At 44.4% G+C, this 27,301-nt stretch overlaps 5 protein-coding genes across 7 annotated transcripts; 3 read left to right on the top strand and 2 right to left on the bottom strand.

Moving 5' to 3' along the window:
- The first annotated feature begins 644 nt into the window (after window positions 1-644).
- rictor (rapamycin-insensitive companion of Tor) lies at window positions 645-9,525 on the top strand. The gene is made up of 12 exons (XM_017142763.3): window positions 645-911; window positions 2,492-2,702; window positions 2,764-3,309; window positions 3,563-3,716; window positions 3,779-4,648; window positions 4,715-4,891; window positions 4,957-5,165; window positions 5,223-6,014; window positions 6,318-6,442; window positions 6,596-7,577; window positions 7,640-8,366; window positions 8,429-9,525. Exons 1-12 carry the CDS (start codon window positions 848-850, stop codon window positions 9,497-9,499), a joined length of 5,928 nt encoding a protein of 1,975 aa, XP_016998252.2. The 5' UTR covers window positions 645-847; the 3' UTR covers window positions 9,500-9,525.
- Window positions 9,526-10,175: 650 nt separating this feature from the next.
- Window positions 10,176-13,519, bottom strand: Hs3st-B (Heparan sulfate 3-O sulfotransferase-B). Its single transcript, XM_017142764.3, has 4 exons — window positions 12,991-13,519; window positions 11,987-12,474; window positions 10,788-11,317; window positions 10,176-10,708 (listed from the first exon to the last, which is right to left on the bottom strand). Exons 1-3 carry the CDS (start codon window positions 13,135-13,137, stop codon window positions 10,810-10,812), a joined length of 1,143 nt encoding a protein of 380 aa, XP_016998253.2. The 5' UTR covers window positions 13,138-13,519; the 3' UTR covers window positions 10,176-10,708; window positions 10,788-10,809.
- A 1,618-nt stretch (window positions 13,520-15,137) lies between these two features.
- LOC108058188 (uncharacterized) lies at window positions 15,138-17,541 on the top strand. Its single transcript, XM_017142780.3, has 3 exons — window positions 15,138-15,270; window positions 15,341-15,598; window positions 16,324-17,541. The coding sequence occupies exons 1-3, from the start codon at window positions 15,210-15,212 to the stop codon at window positions 17,445-17,447; spliced, it is 1,443 nt and encodes a 480-aa protein (XP_016998269.2). The 5' UTR covers window positions 15,138-15,209; the 3' UTR covers window positions 17,448-17,541.
- A 276-nt stretch (window positions 17,542-17,817) lies between these two features.
- Window positions 17,818-19,092, bottom strand: LOC108058189 (protein-lysine N-methyltransferase EEF2KMT). The gene is made up of 3 exons (XM_017142781.3): window positions 18,908-19,092; window positions 18,036-18,822; window positions 17,818-17,970 (listed from the first exon to the last, which is right to left on the bottom strand). The coding sequence occupies exons 1-3, from the start codon at window positions 18,977-18,979 to the stop codon at window positions 17,864-17,866; spliced, it is 966 nt and encodes a 321-aa protein (XP_016998270.2). The 5' UTR covers window positions 18,980-19,092; the 3' UTR covers window positions 17,818-17,863.
- Window positions 19,093-20,177: 1,085 nt separating this feature from the next.
- Window positions 20,178-27,218, top strand: LOC108058183 (monocarboxylate transporter 9). Of its 3 annotated transcripts, none has more exons than XM_070218895.1 (5): window positions 20,178-20,629; window positions 23,285-23,449; window positions 23,840-24,110; window positions 25,078-26,331; window positions 26,909-27,218. In XM_070218895.1, the coding sequence occupies exons 2-5, from the start codon at window positions 23,291-23,293 to the stop codon at window positions 27,043-27,045; spliced, it is 1,821 nt and encodes a 606-aa protein (XP_070074996.1). In that variant the 5' UTR covers window positions 20,178-20,629; window positions 23,285-23,290; the 3' UTR covers window positions 27,046-27,218. The 3 variants fall into 3 exon arrangements, with proteins under 3 accessions (XP_070074996.1, XP_016998261.2, XP_070074997.1); XM_017142772.3 differs by lacking the exon at window positions 20,178-20,629 and adding an exon at window positions 23,015-23,146; XM_070218896.1 differs by lacking the exon at window positions 20,178-20,629 and having other exon boundaries at window positions 23,325-23,453.
- The last annotated feature ends 83 nt before the right edge of the window (window positions 27,219-27,301 follow it).

A 27,301-nucleotide genomic window follows, 5' to 3' on the forward strand; every position in this document is an offset into this window, starting at 1 on the left:
AGCATGTAAAATTTGATTTATTATTGCTAGTTACTGTCTAAAAGTGTTACCAAGGTAAAAAGAACCACAAATATGCTTTCAAAGTTTATTTTAAAATAAATAATGCGTACTGGTGATACTAAAATGTTACAGAGTTGCCACGACTTTTAAAAAAAGGTGACAACTCTGGCTTTTCAGCAATTCAACAAAATTTTCAACAGCCCCGAGGCTGATGAATTGCTGAAATTTCTGAAAGTTGGCTTTGTATGGAACAGCTGATTAACAGCTGACCAAAATTCAACAATTCAGCAATTCAACAGTTTAGGGAATCCCCTACTGTTATAAACAACTAACAACCTATTAAATCCATCCTTTTTAACTTTTTTACTGATTTAGAAAAATTAAATTTTTAAAACCTAAATTAAAACTGTTACGGCCAAAATACACATTAGAATAAAAAACTGTGATCCGGCATAAAAAACTTGTTGTCAGTACTTTACAACTTACAACTTACATCATTCTTGCCGTTGATTTATTTTTTGATTCAATAAAATAGGCGGTAAAATTAAAATCCAAAATATAAAAATAAAACCCGTTAAATACCCGTATTGTATTTCTACTTCTGGCCAATATTTACAAGCCACACTCAGTTGGTATTTTTCGCCTGGCCCGACGACGGTCACACCGAAGCGGCGAGCTAATAAAAAAAAAATGTAAATTGTGCAGCAAGTGAAATTGAAAAGCAATATATTTAAGTGTGTGATCCGTGTGTGCGCGGATAACCCGGGAAACTAAAGCCTAATCGGCGAGCGGGCGACGCCGCCATTGGCCCCGCCACGCCCCCATCCGCGCGTGTGAAAAAAACGCGATGGCCTCCCTACATTCCAGTTGGCGTTTTGGCAAGCGGAGCAAATTACAATTACGCATTAAAGGTAATGTAACGAATGTGTTAATTGACATCAACATGGCATCACCGTCATCATCATCACATCATCATCATCATCATCGGCATGTTGGCGCAACCACTGTTTTGGGGTTTTCTAGCCTTTATTTTGCATCACGGTCGGGGAGCAGCAGCTGTTGCTGTTGTGGATCTTGAACCGTTATTGTTACCGTTTGACCCCCTCTTCTTCTTCACCTTATTCAATAATTGGTTGCACTGCATTTGTTGACATTGATGTCAAATGCAATGGCAACGGCAAGAACAACAACAACAACAGCAGCAGCAGCAGCACGAAAACACGCTGGCAGCACTGCGCATAACATAACGGTAACGATGTAGTAGTGATGTACCAATGTATCGACAGCATGGCATTCTGATCAGCATTTCTCCTGATCCCGATCCCGATCCCGTTATTTATATCGAATCACTCTTTGTTTTTCCTATTCCTATTTATTTATGTACTTTTTATTTTTATTTTGGTTTGCTTTTGTTGTTGCTGCCATTTGACCAAATTCTTCTGCTACATGTTGGCCGACTATTTATAGACCATAGTCGCCTAGCATAGAGAGCCCCCGAAAAACGATGACGCAGCAGAGAGCAACAACAATAACATACATAAACATAAAAAAAAAAATAAAACATTAAAAATTACAGCAGCAACAACATTCTTCCATTCATCATGTCCTTCACTCTTTCGTTCTTGCTCTCTCCACTCTTTCTCTCCTTTCTCTTTCCAACCAAATCCATCATACAAGTACAGTTAGCTGTAACAGCAGCAACAACAACAACAATGCAACTGTTATGACGTCGTTGTTGTCATTTCACGTGCAAAGTCTGATTAGCTTTCCTCGCTGATCAATTTCACTTTGATCGCTTTCTAATGCAACTTAACGTCTCTATGCATTCCAGATCGTTAAGCAGATCATAATACATATATTAAAGTACATATGCTATGATGTTCCTTATCCGATGTATTAAATATACTGATCTTAATTAGTACTACCCTATACATATTATAAGGCTTTTATAGTTATTTTAGATACAAACTAAATAATCTTTCCCATTTGAGAATTATACATAAATGTTTAAGTTTATATGAGATCTCATAAATATTATATCATATAAATATATTTACTCTTTAATAGGAATTATACAATTCTCCACTCCTAGAATCTAAGAATCACTACGAATATCAAGTGATTTTATTTTAAACTTTCAAATAACCCAGAAATTCGTTTTTTTTTATTTAAAATTTCTTTTATAAAATAGTATAAGGCTTTTATATAGGTTATATATACAATTTTAAAATTATAAATAAATGCTCTTAGCCACAGTTTAAATTTATATGGGATATTATAAATATTATAACATATAACAATATATTTACTCTAATCTGATCGGCTACATAAAAATTATACAATTCCCCACTCCTAGAATGTAAAAATCAAGATCATATTATTTAACGAGTTCCGGTCATAAAATCCAAATAAATACCATTGAGAATTACGAAGCCTAGAGCTCCATAACGACTTATAACTAATCTGCAGATATTATCTATTACCATTGCAGTTTCGCAGGATCCGGAGGACTTTTACCGCCTGGACACCCAGCGATCGGCCGCCGAGAATGCCTTCGACATCTACTCGATGCTCTGCCTGGAGGAGACGCGGGACACCAAGCGGCTCTTCCTGCTCAATGCGCTGGCCTCGCTCTGTTTGGGGGCCCGCAAGGGCTCCCACCACAGCAACATACGCTTCAGCACCGAGGAGCTGCTCTACTGGTGAGGTTTCTATAGCCGCAACCTCTGTGTTTAATATCTAATCCCCTTTTTCTTGTTACAGCCTGAGTGCCTCACTGGTGCACACCTTCACCCAAGTGCGAGCGGCGGCGCTGCGAACGATCCGCTATGCGATCAGCACGCCCAAGGACATCAAGACCTTCAATGACCTGCAGCTGCAGCATCTCCTGTGCCGCTCCATCGATCTGATGCTGAAGAACGACGACGAGCGCGTCCAGGCCTTGAAGCTGGTGCGCAAGATGCTGGCCATTGCACCGGAGGACATCAGTCCGGCGGTGGTGCGTTGCCTTGTCTCGCTGGCCGACAGCGGGATCGAGGAGAACGACAATCTGCTGCGCGCCTGCCTGGCCACCTTGGCCGAGTTCGCTGTCCTCAATCCGGCGCTGCTCATCGTCTGCGGCGGCGTTACCTCCATCACACGCAACGTGCTGGAGTGCCACAATCCCCGGATAGCCGAGAGCCTCTGCGGCGTGCTGCTCTACCTACTCGAATGGCCGCAGACGAGGAACATTTGCGGTGTGCGGCTGGATTGCCTGGCGGCTCCTTACTGCGATTTTACCTACAGGCTGGGGATAATGGATAAAAACAAGTGAGTGCTGCTAAAAGTTTAGCCTTTACTTGAGAATTCTGTGAAAGAGTCATCAATGACACCTAAATAAACATTGATAAAGGGTTTCCGCTTACGGAAATTGCACAATTGCTGAATCAGATTCATGCGCCAGACGATCGATTTCACTTATTGATTTGCCAAAAGTAAACAACCAAGTCAGCAGTTTCTATAGAAGCTATGCCAAGTACTATCAGCTACATAATTCTCACGTAAATATCTACTCATCTTACAGAGATGCGCGTGAACTTCGCTACACCAGCTGTCGACTGGCTCTTTTGTCCGTGCTGCGCAGCTGGACGGGCACCCTCGAATTCTGTGATCCCAGCAAACCCTCAGGCCTGAAAGCAATAGTCGACGCTCTGTATTTAAATCAGATCGAAGTTAGAGTGAGTATACATACTAAACCCTAAGTACAGTGCGAATATTAACCTCAACCTAATTTCCACAGAAAGCAATACTGGACTTGCTGTACGAGCTGCTCTCGCTGCCGCAGCCCACGTGGACGGATGACTATGCGGTGGCGCTGCAGGCCGTGGATCCGTCGGACTTCCAGGCCTCCTGGCTGCTCAGCAATGGCTTCGTCTCCGCCGAGGGTCGCTCCATTCTGCCCACGCTGGCGGCCCGTGCGCCCAGCGTTGTGGAGCAGCACCTTTCGCTGATGCTCTACTGTTTCCTCGAAACCGGACTGCTCAATGCGCTCGTCGAGGTGGCCGTGGCCAGCGATCAGTTCGTCTCCGTGCAGGCCACGGTGCTGATTGGCAAGATCCTGCAGCTGATGCACACACATTTGCCGCCGGATATTTGCTGCACCAGTCCCGCGCTGCCCACCCTGGTGGGCCATGCCACGCATGGCAACCAGCAGGCCAATGCGGCGGTCGCGGCGTTGCAAAACTACCAGAAGATGCTGCGCCAGCGACCGGCATCGTGCAGCCTTTTCCTAGACAGCATTATCCAGGGCGGCGCCCTCATCCAGACGCGTCTCTTTCGCCGCCACCTCAACGTGCAGGAGCAGGCGGGCGGTCCGGTGCTCCAGCTGCAGGATACGGCCGAAGCGGCCGCCTCGGCAGTGCCGCCCGCCTCGGGACCCTTTCGGGCCACCCTCGATCGCTATCGCCTGGACTCTGTGTCGTCCAGCGACGAGTCCAACTCACAGGCCTCGACCTCGTCGAGGTCCAGTTTTCGACTGAAGCGAAAGTTCCTGCCGCAAGCCTTCTTCGATAACTTTCGAGCGTTCAATAGGCTGCTCACCGATTCCCGGGTGCTGAGCCAAGCGGATGCTCATCTCTGGGACTGGGATGTTATCACCACAATACTTAAGGTGGGCTAAAATGAGTTGAGAAGTTGAGAGTTAAGAAAAATAATTATTTAATTACATTTATGATAGTCAAATTTAATCCGAAAACTGGACTACACTCTGGGAAAGTTCCTCAAGCGCCTGGTGGACTTTTACAAGCCGCGCAACAATCGCTTCTCGCATCAGGATTTGGTGCCCGGTCAAAGCCTGCCCACCTATGTCAGTGCCGGTCTGGATTTAATCGATGTCCTCTTGGGCAGCAACGAGGTGGGTTGGGCCTAGCCTCGTATTTAAATTAAATGATTTCCAAGATTAATTTTATTTTTTTGCAGCTGGAATGCATGCGATACATAACCGACTACTTTTCGGACATCAGCCAACAACTGGCGGCCGTCACCACATCGAATCGCGCCCACGACTGTCTATTTAGTCCGCAGCACATGAACAACACGATGTGTCAGCAGTATTTCCTCTACATTGGACGCATGTGCCGAACGGTTAAGGGCATTGAAGTGCTTAAAAACACCACCGTATTTGAATAGTAATTAGGTTTCTCATAGATATAGAGCCCAGCTAATCCAGTTATCCCCTCTTTCAGCCTGATCAACTTGGTGCGAGTGACGGACCATGTCTGCTATGTGAAGCTAATTGTCTCCGGGCTGAACTACAGCTACGAGAAGCTGCCGCGTCAGGTGCTGGAGAAGGCGCTCACCTCGGCGAAGACGCGCAGCGGCCGCTTGTATGCCACCCAGTTCATGGCGGTGCTGCTGCGCGCCCGTCTGCCGCACTTTGAGGTCTGGGGCATACCGCTGATCATCAACCAGACGCGCGACGCGGACCGCAGCGTGGTGCTGGCCGCCATGGATGTGCTGGAGGAGGCCTGCCACGATAAGTACTACCTGGAGGAGATAGTCAGCCGGTGGCCCAATCTGACGCAGCGCGGCGATGCCGGACGCCTGCTGATGGCCCGCTATTACTCACTGCCACGCGGCCTGAACAGCACGATGGCGCGGATAGAGGAGGAGATTCGGTACTGGCGGAACGGGTACAACAAGCGATACGTGCTCCTGGTCGAGGCGGATACCCACTCCAGCCTGACGCTGCACATCCGCAACGAGGATGGCTACTACTCGCGGCGCAACTGCAACCAGCGACCGCAGACCGTGCCGCCGAACATTGCGCCCCATTTGTACGGCCAGATGGCGCAGACGGGCCAGGGAATGAATGCGCTGAGGAAGCACGGCGATCTGCCGCAGCTCCTGGAGCTGCTCACCCGCGCCAAATGCACCGACGATGCCGAGTGCCTGGAACTGAAGGCGGCCATTTGGGCCCTGGCCCACGCCTCGACGCATGCCAATGGAATTGAATACTTTGTGGAACTGAATGCCAGGTGAGCGGATCAATTCTACCTTATTTCATATCAATTCTAAAAAGCCGATATGATTTATGTCAAATTTATGATTCAATCGTATCAACTTGATATTTTATTATATAAAAAAATACCAAATGTAGTATTTTTTGAACAAATAATGTAAAAAAGGCAAATGATATGAATAACTTGATCTTCAAAAAATATAAAATTGACCAGCACATATCAATCTGATCTTCTGTTATTTTTTTTTCTGTGGAGTGATATTGTATATTTTAAATAATTAAATGAATTAAATTAAATTATATTCTTGATTACTTTCAGACTTTACGAGAAGTTAATCGTACTGGTGACCAAGTGCGAAGTATATTCGGTGCGAGCCACCTGTTTTAGTGCCTTAGGACTCATCGCCGGCACCCAAGCAGGAGCCAATATTCTTTTTAAATTGAGTGAGTAATCAATTATTATACTGTCTATATTTAATTTATATTATTTATTGAAAACATTTTGAAAATTATTGTGAAAAGAAAGATTGCATGAACATGTTTCTATAAATAATTTATATTCAAATATTCGACTAAATTCAAATCCATGTTCTACAGACTGGCTGAGCGTGCGGCATGACAAGAACACCATGTGGCCAGTGCATCAGCCGGAGGATTGGATGTCCAGCCAGTATACGCCCGTGCGACATTACTACGAGGACGTGCCGGCGGACAACATGACCATGATGGAGGAATATATCGAGAGGTTCTACGACACGGGCTCCTTCTATTGGAACCTGCTCGCCGACCAGACGGATGCGAGTGGCGCCGGCGGAGTGACCGTGGCGGGGAGCGCCGTCGGTGGTGTACATCCCACGGTGCAGGATCCGAATACAACGGCCACGACCACCGCAACGGACGATGTGCATCCCAGACTGTTGCCCGGCCTGGTCGGAGTGGCGGCCAAATCGAAGACCCTGCCGGAGGGCAGCAATCTGCGCCAGGGCAAGCACCAGCGCTCGCTCTCCGAATCCAAGACTACGGATGTGATCAGCCTGCTCGGCGGAGGAGTGGGAGGAGTAGGAGTTGGAGGAGCCACCACAATGCCGATGGGATCGGGATCGGGAACGGGTCTCTATCCCACGCCGTATCAGCACCGCATACGCTACAACTCGTGCACGGATTCCAACACCTCTGGCGTCAGCAGTTGCGAATCGGTGACCGGACGCACTGCAGCTGCGGCCGCCGCAGCAGCGGCCAATGATTTCCAGCAGTTCCCGCTGAGTCCCATACCCAGCATGTCCAATCTGCTGGAGAGCGACGAGCTGATGCGACGCCATCAGCTGGCCACCAGTCTGCTGCCCTCCACGCTCAGTCCGATGGCCATGAAAGGCTATGCCCAGTTGCGCTCCCTGCGCGCCCACAGTCGCCCCGTCTTCTCCGAGTCGTCGGCGGAGTTCTACGACTTTGCGGAGATCATGGACACCACCACCACCACTCCCGCCGAGGTGCAGATGCGCCGGCCCGACTGGACGCATCCGCATCGTCGGCTCAAGGTGCGCAGCTTGGATCGCCAGCCCAAGCTGAATGATTTCTACAGGTAAGCTACATAGTTCACCCAGAAAGTGAATGGTAAACTAATTACAAACTCTTCCTTTGCAGACGCCTCTCCGCCGACGAGTTGAACGTGCTACTGCCCACGCTGAATGCTCCCAAGTTTCTGCCCCAGAACGATCTGCAGGGCCCGTGCTATGCGGGCATCTGTTTGCCCAAGAACGTCCTCGATCTGTTTCCCACGCGCAACCTCAGTCGCACGTATGTGTCGCGCGACATCCAGGACCAGGATCTGGTGGGCATCAATCTGCTGGGCAGCATGGGACGGCAGCAGTTCCTCAACGACTCGCTGACCAACGAGGGCGGCGACGAGTCCTCGGTGATATCATCGCTGTCGGACGTCTCGTCCGCCAGTCGCCGGCAGCCGCGTCAGTGGCAGCAGGGCGCCGCCAAGCATGCGCGGAGCCAGTGCCTCCATTGTGCCAGGTCGCCAAGACAGCAGCCCCGCCACGACAGCGGTGGGCAGAGTAACGGCGGCGGAGGCGCCTCTCTGGCACCCTGCGAACTCTACAGCAGTGCAGCGGCCGCTCTTGTGGCGGCCGGCATTCAGGCGGGACCAGTTTTGGCCAAGAAGAGTAGTGCATCCGCTTCGGCGGCGCTTGGCGGCGACATCAGCTTCCATTCGCCGGAGAGCATGCTGAGCGAAGATAGCCTGCCGGACAGGCTGACGGCCTCCATTCTGTACAACGTGCAGCGCCTGGCCAATCCCGTCAGTGCCAAGCAGTCGAAGATGGCGCTGCTGGAGCTGAAGCAGAAGCATCCGCACGCCTTTCAGGTGAGAAGAACTATTTAAAAGGTCAAGGAAATAACCAACTAATCATTTATTTATTTTTGAAGGACATTTGCCTGTACTCGGAGTCCTGCAAAACGCTGGGCAGGAGCAGCTATCGCATGATTGCCCGCCGCTTCCTGCAGGAGCTCTTTCTGGACCTCAATTTCGACTCCTTCTACGTGGAGCCGCAGCTAATAATTGGGGCACGGGGCAAATTTCCCGCCGAGGAGAAGCCCGAGGCCACGCCGCCCACGGCCATGCAGGCCATGCCGTTCAAGCAGATGATTCTCAAGCCCAAGCCGCCGGCCCAGCTGGCCAGCGTGTACGAGACCAGTTGGGAGAACCTGCTGATGGACCAGTCGCCGCGTATTAACAAGGCATCGCCCGCCGCTCCGACCAATGCGAATGCGAATGCCAGTGCCCAAATGAAACCGAAGACCCGCAATCAGCTGCACATCGACGACACGGAGAGCTCGTTGTCCAGCAGCGAGGGCGAAGATGATCCCGGCGAGGATGTGTGCGACGGAAGTGGAGCGGGCACTCAGGCCAGCTCGGTGACCACTGCCCACACAGCCCTGCCCACCGGGAACAGCAATCGCAGCAGCATCTGCACCATAAGCCAGCACCCACCGGGTGCCGGTGGTGTGGCTGTGGGCACTTCAACCTCCGCCGGAGGAGCCAGTGCATCGGATGAAGCGAGTACAAGCCTGAGAAACGAGAACCGACAGTACACCCGCGGACGCTTCTACACACTGGAGCTGGATTTGAGCTGCACCAAGAATAAGTTTCCCATCAAGGATCGCAGCCAGGCAACACCAGCAGCCGCCACACAGGCTGTGCCCATCCTGAAGCGTCAGGTGAGCGCAGATGCGCAGGCAACGTCGCCCATCGGCGGCGGCGGCGGCAGTAGTGAGTCGTCGTCGTCGTCGGCGCTGCATTATTCCACGGTGACCAAGAGCTTGGCGGCATCGATGGCCAAGCCGGTGGGCAGTCTCTATTGCGAGAAGCGTTTGCAGAGCTCCAAATCAGAGGCGGTTCTCGATGAGGTGGCCATCGCGAGAAGAGCATCTGGTGGGGCAGGGGTGGCCAGCTGGCGGCAGATCCTTGACACGCTCGGCGAGGATCAACTGAAGTAGTCTAAATCCAATGGAAACCGCACTGCCTACTCATACACATCTCATTTACCGCCCGCCCGCCTTCCTAAACCGAAACCGAAACCAATCGGATGATTGTAATATATCAAATCAAAGAACATGTAGCTACCTAGTTTTAGGCAAACACCCTACTATAGGAACTAAGTTATTTTCGCCTAGTTCGTTACGCCTAATGTTATTATCATAATTATTTTTACGATCATCACCTATGCATAGTTATTTTTAATGAAATTCATAACCTTAAGCAGAAAAGAAAACCAACAACAAACAACAAAAATCCCAAAAAATATAATATAATTTTCTAATATATAATATCTATCACAACATGTATTGTATAGAAGCAAATTGGATGATTACCTTAAAGCAACAAGAAACAACCACAAACCACCGCAATTTATTTAATCAATTGTACTTAAAAGTCTAAAAGAGAACCAGTGGCAGACGAAAGCAATAAGACCACAAGATCCTTAAACCAAGAAATTATCATTAAAGTTGAAGAGAATGCAAGAAAAGCGAATAACGTGAATCGATCACAACCTATTAAACAACCAAAATGAAATCAATAAATTGAAGAAAAAAAATGGAAACCTCAAACTTGATTTACTGATTGAAGAAGGGATAATTACCTCCCCTTTTTACTAAACGAAACGATGACTAGTTTATGTTAAAGTCGATTTATTTAGGTTGTGTTTTAATTTTAATTGAAATTAGCTAAGCAATTGTATTGGTTGATTCATGCAATTGAAATTCTTGGAACTATTCATTTAATATTGTATATATATATAATAGGAGACTGTAGGAATTTCGTAGTAAGCTCTATTTGTTCACTATTTGTATATAAATGCACATAATTATCTTAGGTATATGCGGTAGTATATAGCATTGAGTGGTGTGATCTGTGATTTTGAAGTATACTGGGGAAAAGTGAGTTGATTTTAGTTCATTTGAATTGGAGTGAGGAACCGTATTGTTTGAGTGCGGACATGGTAGAGGCCGTACTTCGTTGAATTTGTCTCCTGATAAAGCTACAATTAATTGAGCACTAATTTTACACGTGTGTATATACTATATATAAGTACAATTATATGTATCAAAAATGCAATCAACAATATCAGTCCGTTGCCTGGCCAGCAACAACAATTTCTCATTTTTATCTTCGATTTCTTCTAAACTCCATTAACTTTACGTTTGCTGAAAGGGAAATAAATATAAAGTTATTAGGAAAGGAATTTTTACAAGGCTTAGGTTTAATTTATATTTAAATACTCACCCAGCCCCTTGGATCCTAGATCCTATGGCCAGGCGAAGTTGATGCCCGTCAGCTGGTAGAACTTGTTGTTGAAGGGCCGGTAGAACTCCCGCAGCCGTTCGATGGCTCCGGGATCGATGTGCGGATGATTGCGACCCTTGGTCTTGCCCAGACAGTGCGGCGTGGAGCGGGCCTCCGACTTGAAGAGGCACGGGAAGCCCTTGGTGGCATTGAAGTAGAAGTGCTTCTCGGTTACGACGCGCTTCAGTCCCAGGAAGTCCTGGACGCGTCCGATCTCGTAGGCCGGATCCATGATCAGCCGCTCGCCGCTGATGAAGAGAAGCTGCGACAGCGGAAAGTAGAGAAGCCATCGCTCCAGAAAGCGGGCGTAGACACCGATCTTCACCGGGCCCCAGTTGGTGTCCACCACCGAGTAGCTGCCATTGACGAAGGCCAGCTGCTCGAAGCGCTTCATGTCCGCCTTCTTGCTCGCCGCCTGGGTGTAGTCGGAGATGGCCCGCGTCACCGGATCCCGCACCACAATCAGCAATCTGTATGGGTAAGAACATGTATTTGATAGGCATAATGATCGTTCTTTAAGATAAGAAGTATTAATTTTCAAAAAAAATTTACAGAAATCATAGTTGTATTTTAAATATCTGTTAAAAGTTTAATATAATTAGAATTTTTATACAAATATCCAAAGAGTTAAAATCGATATGTGATTGGGTTTCGTATAATTTTGGAAAAAGATCATTTTATAGTAATATTTAAAGGTTTATACATTTATATGATATATTGTTTTGTATAAGTTTGGAAAAAGATAAGATAATAGAAAATAATGTAAGCTGTACATGACGAAATAACGAAAGTTTCTCAGAACGTCTTTAAAAAATACCCTTAAATGTATGCTACTTTTGGAAACATATTTTAGAGATTTCGTTACTCTATGGATTTTTGGGAAGTTCTGATTCAGAACTTCTGAAACCCTTAAAAATTACCAGAAAAATATTTAAAAAGTATAATTTAAGAAGGCCTTCGTTCAAAAAAAAAATCGATATGAAACGTAGATCGATTTTACATTACTTAAGATCAATTTTAATTTGATATGCGGCCAGGTAAATTTGAACTGGTCGTTGAACTGGTTCATGTAAAATCGATATGGGTGTTTAAAGTGAAAATCTCCAGAGTTCTCTACCATACGATAACAGATGACTCACTTGGTGGCCGGATTCATGTGGTAGACGCGCTGCGGCACCTCCTTGGTGACAAAGTAGCTGGGCGACTTCTCCATGGTGATCTGGCCCTCGATTGTGTAGGGCATGTGGTGGCGATACCAACGCAGTCCGCGCTGGTAGTGCCTGTCGAAGAAGTGCACCTCGGAGCCGGCGGCCCTCACGTCCGGATGCAGCCGGATGAACTCGAGCAGCGCCCGCGTCCCGCTCTTCTTCACGCCAATGATGAGGGTGTCGGGCAGGTGGCGCGACGGTCGGAGGCCCTGCTGCCGGAGCAGCTGATACTTGGGCGCCCCATCCAGGCTGCTGGTCACCGTCTGCGACGGAGGAGCACTGCTGCTGGTGGTGCTGCTGTTGGAGGAGGAGGAGCTGTTGCTGTTGCTGTTGCCACTGCTACTGTTGCTACTGTTTCCCGCGTCGCTGCTCTCGTTGCGGGGCGATGAGGTGAGCGCCAGCAGGTTGCGTAAGTTGCTCTGTGCGGGAGAGGTCAGAGGTCAATGCCACACATGCAAGGAAACTCAACGATTCGATTCGCCTATAAATTTTTTATTCTAACGACTTTGGTATACGCTTTTTTGGTTTTTAAAATCCCTTTAAAATATCCCTAAAACAAGAAACAAAGCTATTTTTCACAGCATACTTTTAGGCACATTTTAAAGGGATTTTAAACCGTGATATGTACCATTAGTTCACTTTTTTATAAGTAGGTATACAATAATTTATACCTTTTTTAATCTCTATAAATATTTAAAATCCCTTAAAATGATGCCTAAAACAAGAAACAAAGTTATTTTTCACAGCATACTTTTTGGCACATTTTAAAGGGATTTTAAACCGTGATAATTACCATTAGTTCACTTTTTTTATAAGTATTTGTACAAATGTATTTGAGCAAAAGAGAAATAATAAGGATTAATAACATTATTTACCCTAAAACCCCTGTAATTGGGGTACATTTTCCTAATGGTTTTTCCTTGATTCATATTCACCTGCTGCAGACTGCGACTGATGCTGGCCAGGAGGCAGGCGTTGAAGCTGTAGGAGAAGTAGACCAGAGTCACGCAGACCACCAGGGCGATGGCCAGGCTGCGGCTGCTCAGGCTGAGGCTGCTGCACCAGATGCTCATCACAATCATGGCTGGCTATCGATGCCTATGGCTCCCTTAGTTCCAGTTAATCCCAGTCCAAGTGCCGCTCCGTCGAATTCCATTGCCAGTCAGTTACCCCGGAGCACTGACTGCAGCATCCTGATTCGGATTCGGTTTCGGTTTCGTTTTCGGATTCCGATTCTGATTTGCAATCGCAGCAGCAGCAGCAGCGGCTGGCGGCTACCGCCAACGCGAATGGGGGGTGGGGTTAAGTGGGTGTAAGTAAGGGAGGGGGTGTGTTTCAGTTCGAGTTCGGCCTGCAGTTGCCGGAGCTGTCGTCGCAGCCGAGTTCCGGAAGTGAAAGCCCGGGATAAGGCCGGGCCAAGACATTGGGGTGCCCTGGCAGCGGATAAGCGCGACTTGGTCCGCCGGCTCTCGTGTTTTTATGTGGGTCTTTCGGGTGGTCGGGGGAAGCGCACAGGCGCATTGGCCGCTCATCTCTCTCAGGAACCAGGACCCTTATGCAATTGAGCGTTTTCTTGCCTCTCGCAAGTTGTGACGTCGCAAGTATTATTTTAAAATATAAAAAAGTTTATTAAAATGTGCTGAGCAGAGAAAATTTAGTCCCCTTTAAATCAATTTATAAACTGTTTTTTGCTTTGGTATCAGAGATCTAAAGAATTCAAGGCAAAAATTCGTAATGATAAATATATATTTCTGAAGGAAAAATTTCTAAGGATCTATCTTTACATAAGATCTTAAATTCAAAGTTGTATATTATTTAAAAAAAAACATTTTCTAGTTTACTCATAGTCTTTAAATAAATAACTGAGAGAACTCTCTGGGAATTGGCATCTTAAATTAAATCATCCATGCTTTCTCTTCACAGCCTTTTATTTTCTCATTTACTATTCGCCACTCTCTCCCATTTTTGCTCTCGGCTGCAATCAATTGTCTCTGCTCAAAGGTAAACAAACTAACCAAGAACTTACCCCCACCCACTTTAATCACCCCAACCCCACCACCGAACGCCTGATAAAATACCGAATGGCATATAATATTCAATTGAAATCAATTTCCCAAGCTTTATCGCCGGACGTTCGATTGCCCGAATTCCCTATCACCATTAGCCATTCCAGATTAGTTTTAAGCCCCAACAAATGAATAGACCAATAGGCCTTAAATATGTAGGCTTATGTATATGTGAAAGGTAGAAATTATGCATGGTATTATGTATTTCCTTTGAGTATCGTAAACATTAGGGGCCCTCAACTTAAGCCAACTCCCGAGGGACTTATCAGGCGGCGGACATCTGTTTATCTGTCCAAGTGGCTTACTCCACTGCGGCATTAGTCACTCACAAGCGGTTACACTTGGAAAATAATTTAAGTTATTTAAAGCAAAAAAATAAATTGACAAGATAAATAAAAAAATATATAAGCCCCTATTGCAACGTATGTACATTAGGGTGGATCAAGAAATATAATCCTGTTCCCACCCATTAATATTATTTTATTTTATAATTTACGCATTGCGAAAGTTTCCTTAAAAATTACGTATACGAGATGTATGACAGATAGAATTTAGTCGAAAAAAAAAATCATTCCGCACTTGGCTTAAGAAAGGGAGAACAAAAAAACGTATGATTTTATAAATGAAGTGAAATCTGTATTGTAATATATGGATTTATAATAAAGAACCATACATTTTATAAATTTGTAAGATAAAATTGTGGACTAAAAATAAATCAATAAATCAGATACTCCTCTAAAAAAACTATGTGCTTTTATCCAAATAATTTTTTAGCCCTGTTAAACCCCTCTCCCTTTTATTTAGGGACTTACTTTTTCTATCTAATAACTCATAAAATAAAGCTACAATTTCCAGATATTTAATCCTGGACAGTTACTTTTTCCTCCGTGTAGCCATGGTCACACATATGCACCTGGTCGGTGGTTATCTTATCGCCTTATCTCGGCCGCCTTCGTCGCTGTCGGCTGCTCCGCTGGACTTCAACTGCTCCATTTGCGTCTGGCGGCTCATCGTGGGCATCTCCACTCCAGCTGCACGCTGCTAAAATGCTCTAAGCTCCTCCTGCCGGACTAATCTTCTGCAGCAACATGACGAACGTGTGGGGCAAGGTGGTGCTGAAGTTCTTCAAATATGCACCCAGCTATGTGGGTGAGTCACGCTATCGATTGAGTGGTATTTTATGGGGAAATCCAGCGACTATATCTCATTCGATTTCCAGTCTGCCTGAGCTTCCTGCCCTGTGGCATGATCTTTGGCTATACGATCTGTGCCTTTGTCGCCGAGAGGAATCTGAACGAGGGCCTGACGAACTATGGTCCCCTGATTTTGGGCGCCTGCTGGGCGGTCGTCACGGCCCTGGCCATGCTGGCGGTGAAGTTTGTGAAGAAGTGCATCGTCTACTGGCAGCCGTGGCTGCTCCTGGCCGCCGGGGTCTTTAGTCTCATAGCCAGCTGCTTCTACTTTGCCGATGGATTTGGTGAGTCACTAGTGCGGGTTGTTTACATATTTAAATACAAAGTGCATTTTCTAAATCGATGAGGAGTGTAATTGTCGTTTTTGTAGGGTAAATAGATTTAAAAAAACATAACAAAAACAGTTATACAATTAAAAAAAGTGAACTATTACGATATGATTTTTGATTATTTTATTTCTAATATTCAAATATTAATTTTCTAAAATATTAAAATAGTAGAGGGTAAAAACTAATTAATAAAAAACGAATTAATAATAATCAATGGCTTATTCTTAGTTTTTCACTGCATACTTTTATACACCCTTATAGGAGATTTTAAAACCACAGTTATTTCTATGGTATCCTGTACTATTTCAATATTTTATGAAACTTATTTTTGCTATTTATGATGATTAGTTTGTCTTTACAATATTATTGATATTGAAATGATGTTAATAAAAAAATTTTATAATAATAATAATTAAAAGCTCAGTCTAAAAGTATGCAACAATATATTCTAAATCCGGAAACTGAAGGGATTCTTAGTTTTTCACTGCATACTTTAAGACACCTTTATAGGAGATTTCAAAACTATTTCTATATTTTTCTATTTATGATGATTATTATATTTTTTAATATCAATAATACTGTATATTTATATTAAAATGATGCCTATTAATATTAAATAAATATTTCCTTCTAATTTTTATCCAACTATTTTTTATCCTTGGATGCCTTTTCCGTTTCAGATCACGTCGGTGCCTACATCTCGTACGTGGCGCACAGCATGACCTTCGTGGCCGGCTACAGTTTCCTGCACACGATCAGCTCCAAGGGCAGTCGGGCTCTGTTCCTCTCGGGCAGCTGTAGCTGCTACCTGCTGGGCGTGGCCTCCGCCGTGAGCCTGATTGTGGCCGCCTACAGCCGGAATGTGAAGGAGCTGGCGGGACAGACGGCGACCACGGAGCAACTGATCGACGGGATCTACGTGAACTTCGCCGGAACGTACCTCAGTGTGGCGGCTGCCGTGCTGGCCATCTTGGTGGGCCAGAAGGTCCTGCACTTCCTGGGCACCGTCGATCTGGTGAACAGCATGGACAACGATCTGCGGATCGCCAACTCGAACGGCAGCATCTTCGAGCGGCGCTCGGAGGTGATCAAGCGGCTGCAGTTCTTCTATGTGACCAAGAATCAGCAGTGGAACATGATGTTGCTGCTGCTCTTCACGGAGGCCGTGCAGTTCGCTCTGTTCGTTTACTATGTCTACTGGTTCGCCCTGAATCCGGCCATCCGGCTAACGGAGTTCTCCGGCATAGACGCCATGTTCTGGGTGATCTTCGGCGGCAGTCTGCTGGCCCTCGTCTGCCAGTGGTTCTTCTCGGTGAAGGTCACCTTTGTGGGCTCCCAGGTGGCCCTCGTGGCGCTCACTTTGCTGGCCATGATCCTCTGCAGCGTCACGGACTCCAGGTGGTCACTCTGGCTGCTCCTCGTCCTCTTTGGCATGTCGTACTCCAGCCAGCAGATCGCCCTCATGGAGGTCACCCATCTGCGCTTCACCGAATGCATCATTTGTTTGTCTTATGTCCTCAAGTTACTGTGCACCAGCATCGTTTACTACTACTTCGTGGCGGATGCGAAGAACTCCTACTTCTATGCCACCGACTCGAGCACCCTGATGGCCCAGGGATTCGTCTTCCTGATCATCAGCTCGCTGCTGGCCCTTGTGGTCGGCATGAAGGTACCGCGGACGCATCGCGCCCAGCTGCTGGAGATCCAGTACGAGGTCTACGGCATTATCTTCATGAAGCACCAGATCGAGCAGCTCAACGTCCGCTGGCTGAACGACGGCACCATTCCGACCATCAATCAGTGAGGCGAGGAGCTGGGCACCTTCTTATTTATATCACAAATACTCAGTATTTAACTATTCGAAAATAAATAGACTTCTCAGTCGAATTTCAAAGACACCAAGGGTTTAATAAAGGTTTCGAATCAGTGATTTTTTCCGATATAGCAAATCATAATTTACCTGAATAGTTCTATAGATTTTTCACTCCGAAGCTTTACTATTCTATCATAGTCTTATATGATAAACTTGTGCTTAGATATTCATAGAATCCAAAAAATGCATTTTAGATGTAACTATTTTACGAATAACATTTAGGAACCATCATATCTCCCGTTGAATCCTGCTAAGTGCAATTCAAACAGCGGCACCATAAAGTTCTTAAGTGAGATCCAGATAGTGGGTGTTTGTTTTCGTTGTGTCGGTTTATTTTAGGACTAAAACTAGCGTCGTATGGAGATAATCTGAACGGCGGCGGTGTGATCGCGACAAAAGTGGCTGGCACAGGCCGAGACATTCGCACAGGGAGTCACCTTGTAGTTATTATCACCTGCCAAGAAGAAGCCATAGATATAGGAGACTGGGAAACTAGGAATCTAGGAGGCAACAACTCACCCAGCTGGGTCATAAACTTGTGCAGCGTGTCCACATTCCGAACCGTGCTGGCCAGCAGGGTTTCCAGCCCCTTGCCTCGTCTCGTGTACAGGAAATCCAGGGCACTTAGCAGCGCATCGAACTGGGAATCATCGTAGATCACATCGGCGGCGAGTAGCAAATCCGGTTCGGGATGGGCGTGCCAGGGAAACTCGCTGACCGCATCCCAGTTCAGCTGCTCCGCCTGGGGCATCGCTTCCCTCGGGCCATCCCTGAAATTCAGGGCGATATTCTCGCGCATCAGCTGGACGCAGGGCTCACTGCCATCGGTGAGCAGCACCTGGCCCGTTTTTAGCTGCAGGGCAGGCAGTTTGAGCAGGACTCCCAGGAGCCCTGCGCCAGCTCCCAGCTCCACAATGTTCCGGCCGGCGACGAGGTCACGGTGCTGCAGCAGGTAATCGCCGAGGGCCAGGGCCGCTTCCCAGGTGCACAAACCGGTGGTGCCTTCGGCCACAAAGCTCCGGGATTCGCGGAGCGTTATATGAGCACCCGGTTCGATTAGGTAGTGCTTGTAGGCGTAGGCTGATGGCGTAACTGAACCAGTGCTCGCCTTCTCGCCCATCGGGCCGCACAAGCTGCTGTATATGTCGTCGTGGACATCCTCCTGGTCGCGGAGCAGGTGCATCAGCTGCTTGAGGAAGGCCTCCAGGTAGCTGCGACGCACCGGAAAGCGACGGTTCAGCGGATGGCCACAGGTGGCCGCGATCAGCTCCTGCTGATCCTCCCAGCTTAGCGGAAACGCCACCGACTGCAAAGGAAAATCGGGGAAAAACAAAGATGAAGATGCAACAGGTGGCTTAGTAAATTTGGGGTAGAAGGAATCGTTTACCCACCGACCAGGCCATCTTGTTCACCGGATAGCAGCAGAGGAACTGCTGCTGCAGCTTTTCGTACTTCCCAGACATTTTCCGCCGCTCCAATTTCCCGATTTCCACGGTTATTTTGGATAAAACCCAGTGGCAAGCGAACGAAAGTGGCAACGTGAATCGAAACCGGCACTTGGATTAGTGTGACCGTTGGGAAGAAATCCCCTCTAATGGGGTTTGGGGAAGTCAGGAAAACATATGGGGTATTCCCGTAACCGGAGAGTACCTAAATACGAATTTAGGTACAATTTTGGGTACTTTTTAGCCAGCCTTGGTGTTGTTATATACTTTGAAGTGCATATTTAAGTAGTAGAATACTTAAACATTTTATTTGGGAAGTATCTGTTTGAAACCATATTTAGTACCTTTGGTACCCTACTCAGATAGTGATTTGATACTTAAATTTGATATTTAAAAAAGATAACAACTTAGGAGGCTTCTTGCCCTTTTTGTGATTATAGTTAATGTGGTAACCACTAAAAAACCAATTGATATGATTTGATTTAATGGTAATCATAACTTTTTCTTATTTTAAAGTATAAAAATAAAAAAATAAAATACCTTAATTTGGTTTAATAATATAATAAATATAATTTCATATGTACAGAAATGAATACATTTTTAAATTTTTATGTGATGTTAAATTTCTTAAAATAAAACTGGCTAATTAGGATGTATTGTTGTATCCCAAAAAAATATTTTAGATAATTGTACGATTCCATACTAAGAATAGTGTTTATTTTTAGGACACAATGTATCATAGCTAAATTATAGAAAGTAAAAAAGTAAATGAAATATATTATATTAATATAATATAATAAGACCTTATCCATGGACATTCAATAAATCAAATTGGAATGATAAGACTACTTATTGCTGCCCACTTTTGGGCTTTCAGCTTCTCCCAACTAGAAATCAATCCCCAGCGACATAGATAAACCACACGTCAACCGAAAATTGGGATGGAAAGTTTGGAAACCCCGGTGGCCCCGAATATTTTTATTTTGGCGGGGGCATTTCGAGAGATTCGCGAATCAATTTCGAGGATTGCCGAAATTATTGCCTCATCCAGACTCCCGAGCAGCGCTGTTAATTAACAGAGGGCCGCTATGCCATTACGTGGACATATGTAGACTGTATGTAGCTATTACGCCCGATCGATTGGCGTTAGCCGATCCGGATCCGATCTTCCCATCGGCTCTTTTTTCAGCTCATAACAATTCTGTTCTGTTGAGATTCGGTTTAGTTCATTTCCGCAGCTGGCGGCGATGGAAGTACCGCGATTTCGACTGGCGATTGTGAAATGAGATTTTGGTATTGAATCGGTTTTGTTTCGGAATAATATCGGGCAAACATATGTGACGTAGGGCTTAGAACTCTACATTAGGTGATTAAGGAGTGTCTAAACCTTGACCAAAACCCCTCCCCACCTTCACCTAATTAGCCACCTTGAACTTGGGCCGCATTTTCTCAATTAGATGCAGGCCATTCAGTCGGTTTGTCGGTCTTTCAGTCGGTGTGTGAGTGCATCTCTCGTAGTGTATAAAAATAAATAAAAGCACCAAAATAAAAGCTAAAAACTACTGGCGCAGGAAGAGCTGTGCTGCCAATTGGCGGGCTTGCCAACGAGATACTATACGTGGATCCCATTGGGAATACGGAATAGAGACTACGGAATACTGAATAGAGGTAAGCAATATAGGGAATGGGGATCGGAATAGGAATCGGGATTTGGTGGGTGCGACACGTTCCCATCACACACCTCGCACGAGTTTATAAGACGTCTTTTGCGCTGCTATCAGCAAGATGTTCGCAACACCTGATTGATTCCCTCGATTCACCGATTAACACTGCCCTCCATTTAACTCAAGAGCACTGAAACCAAAGCAGGAAGTAGCCAAAACATTTTGTATTTGAAGCGAAGAAGGCGAACATTTTTAATTGATTCTAGTGCAAATTTTTACAACGATTTTTATACCCAACTCAAGATAACTTGTCCAGAAACTCCTTTAAAAACTTTAAAAAAATCGACAAATTATAAAAATTAAATTTTTTAAGCTAAAAAAAAAGTTCACATAATTATTTTTGAAATCGGGAAGCCAAATAAGTAGAAACCAATAAAAAGAATAATTGGCTGCAACCTGTTTATTTAATTAATATTTGAAAAACAAAGTAAACACTTAGAAAAAAAGGAATTTTTAAAAAATGTATAAACATATTTGAGACATGAAAATAAAAAACTTCGTTAGTGAAATCTATACTGATTTCTTTCTGTTAAATTAAAATTAAAATTTAAATGCTTTTCATAATTGGATGTGTATTTCAAAGTCTAGTAATTTAAAATATAAGATTATTGTACGAAATTCACGGTCTTTTTTCCGAGTGCATGCCAAAGGTAGTCGAAGGCGGGAAGGTGTCAATACCCTAATCATTGGCTATCTGGGAACCCAGCCGGTAGTGAAATATGTGGCTTCCACTTGTCGGCCCAAAAGACCCAAGCTGCAGAGCCATGTAACCATGCTCGTCACCGCAATCTTATCAATCTTATCGATGGATCCGTAGTCACTGGGCTTTGCTTATCTCGATCTGTATCTAGTGCTGTGCCAATTGTTTTCAATCAACTCGAGTGAATAAAGTGCTTAGCTACTACGGGTTTTGTTGGCAAAAAATCGAGGCATATGGAATGTTGAACCAATAGCATGGGGGAATTTAAACCAAAATAACTTGGTCTACAATATTAGTTTATCGGTAGTTTAGTTATGACAAATTGTCAAGTGACTTATGAGCGACGTGCAAATGTCGTTTTTCTGTAGCCACAAAATTAAATTTTGTATTTCACCTGTGCAATAATTACCGAAAGTTCAAAAACGTATGTACTTTCCAACTATCCGTTAGATTGTAAAAACGTGTTGGTTCAACCTCCTAATTATGCATTCAACTTAATTACTATATTTTCTAGTACAAAGTATATAAGGCTGGAGATTACTAAATGACTCGATATGAATTTGAAGGTTTCGCAAAAGATTTTAGTTTGTTGACACCCATTCCGATCGACTTAAGCAAAGTGTTTATTCATGCTAATTGAATTGATTGAAGCGATTCTCGCTATACCATTTCCAGTGGAATATTTCCTAAATATATTCACTTCTCCCTTTAATTGTCTGCAATTTATTTGTTTTTGGTTTCTTGAGAGCCCTACTAATCGAACAGGTTGTTAATACCTTATTTGCTATCAGTTGAATTTGTTATCAGCCTTTTATGCACCTCAACTCTCGTAAAGGCGAGATCTTTTGCTTAAATGATTAGTCATGACGAAAGAACCAATTAATTTATTTTCCCAATTAATTTCCTTTTCGCATTGTCATGTAATAATTTCCAATTATAAAGTCTGTTCTTTAGTTATCTTTTTCTCTATTGTATATCAATTTTAGTTTGATTTATTTCTTAAACATCATTTGACTCTTTTCATTACCAATAACAATCACTCTTCATAGACAATCTTTACTTTCCAGCTGATTTCACCTCCGTGTTTTCCATTTTCCATTCCATTTCACCATCAATCATGAGGCTTGCACATATTTTGCACACCCCAACGCACTTGGAAACTGGAATTGGCTGGAATCTTTAGAGACAATGCCTGCCATTGATGGCAGATATGATATGATATGATCCGGAGCACTACGGAATATGGAAACGAACTGCTGATAAGTGGGTTGCTCCTCGAAACGCAAAACTCCTTCACCACACACCAAAAAAAATGAGTTAAGATCATATCTCTCATATCATATCATTTCATATCATATCATAATCCTCTGAAATATGAAAGTTCCCTTATATGATTATAATTTCTGATAATAATAAAATTATTTTTGTTTAAATACATCTTAATATTGGCTTTTTTCCTAGAAGTTTTTTGTGTGCATAGAGGACAATAACATGATTCACAATTTGCGCGCTAACTTTGGTCTGGGTTTCTGGGTCGAAATTCGTCACATGACGGAGGCTGCTGATAAGGAAAGTTGCAGGTGAAGAGAGAAGGAGAGGGAGAGAGAAAAAGGGGCTGGAAAGTCAGAGACTTTGAAATATTTCTTTTTTTTCTGGTTCTGGTCAGATGGCAACAATACTATACCGCTATATCATAGCGATCTGCCTGCCGGAACGCATGGTTAATTGTGACAAGTGATCGTTAACGTATTGCGCCAAGTGGTAATTGCCGTAAATCATTTACGAACTCGGGTTTTCAATGGAATTTTCCCCGACATCACTTCCCCATTCCGAATCATGGGTTTCCAGAAGAAATTCATTTTGAAATATTAATATATTATTCTTTCCCTTTTGATCCAGAGAGCCATGGAGAAGAAGGTGTACCAGGACACAACCCGACCGCTCCCGAAGGTTTCCCGGACGCGGTACTACAATAGGCACGATAAGAGCGATCTGGGCGAGGACTTTGTGGCCCCCGACGGCGGATGGGCGTGGCTCGTTTGCGTGGCCGCCGGCGTTTCCAATGTAGGTAAAACCAAGCCAATTTTCTATTTAATATAACCATCATATATCATTTAATATATCATATCATATATTTCTAATATATATATAAAGTCAGAGAATAGATCTACACAGAGAAAAAAACGGAACAATATGGAACTGATACTGTTTCATATCAATTTTTCCATAACAAAATGGTATGATTTCATATCATTATGGTACAAAATCATATCTTCGGAAATATCATTTTGACATGAAAACAGATGGGACCAAAATTGTTATTAAAAAATACCCGATTTTGTACAGAACAGATAATAACATTTATATAATATAATTTATATCATATATTTGTAATATATATATAGAGAGAATAAGTTTCCCATTCCGAATGCCTCTAATAGATCTCCCTTACAGCTATCCATTTATCCCTGCCTGCAACAGTTTGGCTTTCTGTTCAGGGAGCGCCTTGGTGATCTGGGCATGTCCAGTTCCCAGATCACTTGCATTATCAACACCAATCCGGCCGTATCGGCCTGTACGGGTCTGTTGAATGGACCGATGTTCAGGAGGTTCACCTTCCGGCAGGTGGCCATGGCCGGTGCACTCCTAATCTCCAGTGGCATCGCACTGACCGCCTTCTGTGAAACCTTCCTGGGCTATATGGTGGCCTACGCCCTGCTCTTTGGTGAGTAATCAATGAACTCGTGGGTTTATGATATAATACTTTTGTTTGTGAATTATTATGTATTTAAGGGAAATATCATAGCTATGAAACCAAATTTCCTTTCGAGGAACCTTTAAACAAAAGGGTCTTAAAATTCTTCGGTTTCAAGATAAATTAAATAACCAACTCGGAAATATATAACTTTCCCCTACCTTCTGTATAAACGTTTTTCTTTTTTTAATTCATCAACACTCAAAAAAAAATTTTAGAAAATCGCCTATGGATTTGCTTTACTGGCGATTTTTTTCTATATTTCTGGAATATTTCTTGAATTTAATGAATTTTGATTAATTGGAAGAAAATTTTCTTTACCAGTAGAAAATTTTTTTATTTTAAAGAAAAAAATCGCCAGTGAAGCAAATCCATAGGCGATTTTCTAAAATTCAGGGCGATTCATTTTCTGAGTGAAGGATCTTAAATAAAAGTATTAAAATTACAATACATTTTTATTCTTTTAGTATTTCTATTTTACTTAGTTACTATATTATTTTAATTATTTTGTAGCATAGAAAGATATACAAATAGGATATAGTTATAACTTATAATGTATATATTTCCTTTAAAGAACCTTACAACAAAAGGGTCTTCAAATTTTTCGGTTTCAAGATAAATTAAATACCCAACTCGAAAAAATATAACTTTTTATACAAAATCTTTTTTTTTTTATTTTAATTATCAAACTGAGAAATAAATAACTAAATATCCTTAAAAAATTATCATTTAATAAAACTTAAAATATACCATTTAATTATGCCAATTATACCATAATAAAAAAGGTACCCTTTTTTAATTTTATTATTATAAACCAATAAATAAATAATACCCTTCATTTAATTAAGTTTGGGACTTGAAAATATTAAAAATTCGTACTTTTACCTATATAGAAATATGATATAGTTATAATGTATATATTTTTCTCAACCCACAGGCTTCGGCATGGGCATCAGTGTGTCCGCCTCCTCGCTGGCGATCAACACGTACTTCCAGCAGAAGCGACGTCGGGCGGCGGGATTCTCGTGGACCATCACCGGCCTGGGTCCGATCTTCCTGCCCCACCTGGTCACCTTCCTGCTGACCATCTACGGTGTCCAGGGGACGACGCTCCTCTTCGCGGCCATCTCGCTGCACTCGTTTGTGTGTGCCCTGATCTACCAGCCGGTTCGCTACCATGTCAGGCCGCCGGAGGATCAGCCGGCGGATGCGGAGCAGCAGGCGGCGGATCAGCAGACGCTGTGTGCCCACTGTGCCTGGCAGCAGAAGCGGGAGCCGGGCGGGATCTTCTCCAGCCAGTATCTGTGCCAGGACGACGATGCCCAGCGGCCGGGCTACGAGATCTGTGAGCCCGGCACTCCGATGCTCTCGCGGGCCAACGATGGGTGGTACGGATCCCGTCTGTCCCTGACCTCCGGTCGCCTGCGATTCCGCACGATCTCGAGTTCCAAGGATCTGGAGCAGACGCAGCGGCTCCACTGCCCAATCAGCGAGGAGGAGCAGGGCCACGAGAGTCACGATGAGTTCCTGCGACCGAATAACTTTCGCCGGGAGCGGGTGGAATCGAATCTGGAGGCCAAGCTATGTTGTCGCTGCTCGGAGAAGCAGCGGGAGGAGCACAACAATAACCAAAAGGGAAGGGAAAAGGAAAAGGAGGAGGAGGAGGAGGAGGAGCCTCCGCTGCACGATCCCCAGATGAGTTTCCTGGCCAAAGTGGTGACCTTCTTTGACCTCGACCTGCTGCGCGATTTCACCTTTGTAAATCTGGTGGCAGGATTGACGATCATCAACTTTGGAGAGCTCAACTTCTCCATCCTGACGCCCTTCATCCTGGTTGACTTTGGGTTCGACACGCCGCAAATTACGTTGGCCATGTCGCTGCTGGCGGGACTGGACATCACCATGCGCTTCCTGGTGCCCTTCCTCACCGAGAAGATACCGTGGGACAATCGGGTCTTCTTCCTCATCGGCGTCGTGGGCATCGCCTTGGGGCGCACAGTGGTCGCCTGCACGCGATCCTACAGCATGATCCTCTGCAGCTTCGTGTGGATCGGCCTCTGCAAGGGGGTGCGCACCATCTTCTGGCCGCTGATCATACCCGGCTATGTGCCCCTCAACCGCCTGCCGGGAGCCTCGGGACTCCAGCTCCTCATCTCGGGACTGTTCACCCTGATCGGCGGACCATTTGTGGGTGAGTGCTCTTCAAAATCATTGGATAAATTTTAAATTTACATCATTATAAATATCTATTTTATATATATTTATTATTTGTAAACATCTGTTTCGAATCTATTTGATATCTGTGAATATCTGTTTGATATCTGTAAATATCTGTTTGATATTTGTAAATATCTTTTTGATATCTTTAAATATCAGTTTGAAATCTGTAAATATCTGTTTGATATATCGATTTGCGTTAAAATCTTAGCTGTTGGCCTTAATTTGTCCAAATTACTACAGAAAAAACTGATTTTTTGGCTAAAATTCGAGTGTTTACTTTCCACCCTAAAATATCAGCTTTTTTTTGCCGAAACAGAGGAAATAATAGCCCAAATATGGAATGCCATACCTCGTTGAACTCGTAATAAAATCCACAATCGATTGGCATTTCAACCTGGAAATTTTTGCCATTTTTTGCAAAAAAATATGATGTTACCCCCTATCAAAAATGCAAAAATTGGTCAAAAACTAAATTTATTTCACTAGATCTGTAAAAATTTGTTTTTATCTGGTCTACAATATTTAATAATGTTCCCTTTTATTTGCAGGCCTGGTGCGTGACCGCTACAACTATTCGGTTACCCTGCACTGTCTCAACATGATGTCCTTTGTGGCGGCGGCCTCCTGGACCTTGGAGGCCCTGGTTCGGCGGCATCGTCGCAAGCGGCGCCTGGTGGACAGTTGAGGAGGCGTTATCCAACTCAAAGACATTGTAGCATAGGAACAACTCTTTTTTTTTTGCTAGCCCTAAGAAAATGTTTTGTATAATAAATGTGCCCGAGCATTAATTGCTTTCCAAATGCCCAGAAGTGTGCCAAGCTAAACTACACAAATGTTCGTTGGCTTTCCGATAGTCTACTTTTTGGGCTTGTATGTTTATATATTAAAAGTCCGATGATATTTTATTTGTATTCAATCATACTTACAAAGTAGCGTAGGTA

The sequence above is a fragment of the Drosophila takahashii genome, chromosome X, assembly GCF_030179915.1.
Source record: "Drosophila takahashii strain IR98-3 E-12201 chromosome X, DtakHiC1v2, whole genome shotgun sequence".
NCBI classification, from domain to species: domain Eukaryota; kingdom Metazoa; phylum Arthropoda; class Insecta; order Diptera; family Drosophilidae; genus Drosophila; species Drosophila takahashii.